Here is a 4,404-nt window from a genome sequence, read left to right as displayed (position 1 = left end):
CACTATTTAAAGATTTTAGCAAGACATGCTTTTTGTCCTTATTAGCTATTTTCAATAACATATTTTAATTATTAGTGGCTGATCAGCAAGTCGTTAAAAATCAAAGAACCCGGGCGTAGAAACGCGCTGGAGAATGGGCCAAACCAGAGTGACTGAGATTTCATTGAATTTTTTATTACTTGTAATTTGTATGTATATTTCGCAGAAATCTCACTACAAATTTTAAATTCTAACGACGAATTTCGTCGTTCTCTTTTTAAAAAACGGATTGACTTGCGCACTTTGAATATTTCAGTTAGTACATGAAAGGATGGAACTAGGATTTTCCGTAAGAAAATTGAAAATACGACATAAGAAAATAAACACACGAACATGGCCGAGAATTTAACATTTACCATATATCCATAAAAAAAAAAAAATTAACCTTATACATAAAGTATAATTTTCTGATAAAAGGGATTCAAATGAATCTGCTTACGCCTCCTAGCCCCACCGTTCAACAACATAGATATTCGATAACTCTGCCAACACAGTTTAGAATATGAAAAAAAAAAACACTTAATGTTATTTTGTGTCAATTGATATTTGACCTCTGATTGTAAAAATTTGTACCTTTCACGATAAATTAATTAGGAGGGTCAAAAAACTCCGAAAATTCACTTGACAGATGGAACCGTTGGAAAATGGAAACGTTTGGAAACAGGTTTCTTCCAAAGCTTCTTGAAAACAAAGTTTGATCCTATAGAACAAAGTCAAGATAAGGGGGCAGCCAAGTCATTTTCCATTCAACCAAATCTGTTAGACTTATGATTCCCTTTTGCCCACTTCTTCATAAGTATTACTCCCCTCTTCTTATTCGTCCTTCAAATATACCTACTTTATCTCCACAACTTTAATTTATACACACTTGTAAAGAATAATGTTATATGTTGGACCCGTCAAAAAATTCAAAAACACGTACTACAAATTAAATAACCATGGGAACGGAAGAATTTATTAACTACACAAAATACATAAACTTAAATAATCAAAATAATAAAAAATAGAAAGAGAGAAAATTAAACAGTGCATGAGATCATGATGGCATATAAAGGCGTTCCCAAACATTTTTCTTTCCCAAACATTTTTCTTTGTGTCTGGTAGCGAAAGCAGTTGGGTATTTTTGAATATTACCCCTTCGCTTTCTCCTTATAAGTCCTTAGCCAACCATTCTTCCATTTCCATATTCAAATAACCCCAAATTTTCTTGCTCATCAACCTTTCTCCTCTTTGGATAACAACAACATTCCAAGATAGAAGATTTTTATATACAAACATAAATGACAGTTATGAAGATTGCATGGGAATCTCTTGTTCCTAGTTGTATTAAGTCTCATGAGAATCCAAAGAAAAATAATCCAAAAGCAAAAGTGCCTGTCACAAAACAAATTTCCTTCCACGGGATTCCTGTATCGGATATTAGCTCTTCTACTATATCGTCAGATCTTTCAATCTCTCTTGCTGGTTCTAATATTCATTCATTCACCCTTCAAGAACTAAGAGTGATCACGCAGAGTTTTTCGACGAGTAATTTCATCGGTGAAGGAGGGTTCGGACCAGTTCACAAGGGATTCATTGATGATAAACTTAGACCTAATGCTCTCAAAGCTCAACCTGTTGCAGTTAAACTCCTCGATTTAGATGGCTCACAAGGTCATCGAGAATGGCTGGTACATACAAATTATGTTGTTATAGAGAATATATAATTTTAAAATAACATGAAAGATTCGTTCCACAAAAAATACGATTGTTATAATGAAATGTTGTTATAGAAGATATATGACTGTTATAGAGAGAGGTCTGATTGTATTTGTAGTTGTTTTTTAACTGACCCGATACTATTATTATCCTTATTAACGTTGTTAAAATGTGTTTTATTATTGTGAACAGACTGAAGTGATATTTCTTGGGCAATTGAGGCATCCACATCTAGTGAAGTTGATCGGATATTGTTGTGAAGAAGAACACAGATTGCTAGTGTATGAGTACATGCCAAGAGGAAGTTTGGAGAATCAGCTATTTAGAAGTATGTTCTCGTTTTCACTAATCCACTTAATCCACTAGCTAGTTTAAAAGTAATTAATATGTACTCAACCTTTTTAAAATGTTTGTTAATTCTTTGTGGCTTATAGAAGTACAAGCTCTTATTGTGTTAAAATGTTTGTTAGACTTTATAGCGTTTAGAATTACAAGCTCATTTCTGTTAAATGTTTGTTAGTCTTTATGGCTCTTGATACCAAAAGAATATAGTCTTTATGGCTTTTAGAAAGTACAAGCTCTTTTTATGTTGCTAGGTAGCTGTAACCAAGTATAATTAATCCACATGGAATCGTTCATAAATCTTCCAAAATTTTAATATCGCTCAATTTGAAGAACAAGAAAAAGAAGAAGGGAAGTATAAGGATTTTAATAATATGAAAAAGTCAATTTGAAATGTAATTTTGTGAAAGTTGACTGGGGGTTGTTGTACCACACTTTTCTTTCTTTTACCAATTCCGACTGTGAATTGGCTACGGATAGGAGTAGGTCGACTAAAGTTTAGTTACAAAGCAACTATCGGTTTTGTACGTACAAAGTCTCACTTTATATTGATATATGTCAATTTTCATGAAATAAAAAAGGAAAATTGCTCACGTCGTTTAACTAATGCAAGTTAAAATTAAAAAGATATATATATTGTTGAACTAAAGGATCTTATTATTGATTTATTTTTTTGCAGGATTTTCAGTATCACTTCCATGGTCAACACGTATGAAAATAGCTCTTGGTGCTGCAAAAGGTCTAGCTTTTCTCCATGAAGCTAAAAAACCTGTCATTTATCGCGATTTCAAGGCTTCAAACATCTTGTTAGACTCCGTAAGTACTCATTTCCTTTTTTAACTATTTTTAGCAAAACCCAAATTAACTAGTTTCACATGTAGAATAGTAGTTCAATAGTTCATTAATTACTAAATGATTTCATCGTTGTCTTTTGTTCATCAGGATTACACTGCCAAACTCTCAGATTTTGGACTTGCAAAAGATGGTCCAGAAGGAGATGACACACACGTCTCAACTCGAGTCATGGGAACACACGGCTATGCTGCTCCTGAATACATTATGACAGGTAAAACATTATAGTCTGACCATCCCATCTGAAAAACTTAAATATTATTATAATTAGACGTGCTAATTTCATTGAAATGTTGTACATGTAGGTCATTTGACTGCAGCTAGTGATGTGTACAGCTTTGGAGTAGTACTATTGGAGCTTCTAACTGGCCGAAGATCTGTAGACAAAGGTCGTCCACATAGAGAACAAAACTTAGTAGATTGGGCAAGACCACAACTGAAAGAACCTCGAAAGCTACGTAGAATAATGGATCCGAGGCTGGAAGGAATGTACTCGGAAGAAGGCGTTCAAAAGGCAGCATTATTAGCTTACCAGTGCCTAAGTCACAGGCCAAAAGCTAGACCAGACATGAGCACTGTGGTGAAAACCCTAGAACCATTGAAAGACTATGAAGATACTTCAATGGTAACATTTGTGTACACTGCTCCAACAGAAAGCAAAGAAGTTAGTGAAAAGTATGATCAAGACCAAAAGGAAGTGAAGAAAGAAAGTAGAAGTCCTCATCATCATCACTATCACCAAAAACAACACCATCATCATAATAATAAGCATAGAAGAAGTACTCCCTCATCTCCAACTATTCACTCAGAAACAGCTATACACAAGAGACTAACTCCAAATTCACCATTGCATAATGGTTTCAAGAGATCTTAGATTAATTTTTTATCGAACTGTATATGAAATATTTTAGATAGAGAATCATATTCGTACGTCCACAGTTTCTTTTAATCTTATTTAACTTCGTAATACTTCAAATGTTAGGACAAATACTTGAGCTAAAGCTCTTTATAATTCTTCTTTTTGAGTTGCTCTTCCATTTTTTCCTCTTGAATGAAAATTGTACTAATTACTTAGCTTTTTTTTTTGTTACGTGTATATATAATGGTGGTGTCGGGGCCAACTATACTTAATTAGCATTCTCAATTATAGTGGAAATGAAAGTTATAACAATTAACTAGAAGAAAAATCACTTTCTTTTTGGCTGCACAAGATATTTTAATAGAAATACTATTCATATTACATTGATTCTAGGACCACTCCAATCTAATTAGCCACGTATTTATCCAATATGCTGCAAATTAAGAGTGTAGCAGTCCTACATGAATCGTTGTGGGAGGGAAAGTTGGTCTCGTTACCCAAATAATTTTTGGTATTCAGTTAGACTTACGATTTATTTTTAATCATGATACGAGAGCCAGACGCATCTGAATACCGGGTCGGTTTACCTAATGTTGGACCCATGCTATATTGTC

General features: G+C 33.7%; 1 protein-coding gene across 1 annotated transcript; it reads left to right on the top strand.

Moving 5' to 3' along the window:
- The first annotated feature begins 1,128 nt into the window (after nt 1-1,128).
- LOC132618818 (serine/threonine-protein kinase RIPK-like) lies at nt 1,129-4,013 on the top strand. Its single transcript, XM_060333828.1, has 5 exons — nt 1,129-1,709; nt 1,930-2,065; nt 2,759-2,895; nt 3,022-3,145; nt 3,237-4,013. Exons 1-5 carry the CDS (start codon nt 1,320-1,322, stop codon nt 3,803-3,805), a joined length of 1,356 nt encoding a protein of 451 aa, XP_060189811.1. The 5' UTR covers nt 1,129-1,319; the 3' UTR covers nt 3,806-4,013.
- Nucleotides 4,014-4,404: the final 391 nt, after the last annotated feature.

This window comes from Lycium barbarum, chromosome 11 (genome assembly GCF_019175385.1).
Source record: "Lycium barbarum isolate Lr01 chromosome 11, ASM1917538v2, whole genome shotgun sequence".
NCBI classification, from domain to species: Eukaryota; Viridiplantae; Streptophyta; class Magnoliopsida; order Solanales; family Solanaceae; genus Lycium; species Lycium barbarum.
This window is presented reverse-complemented; position numbering and strand designations above follow the sequence as displayed.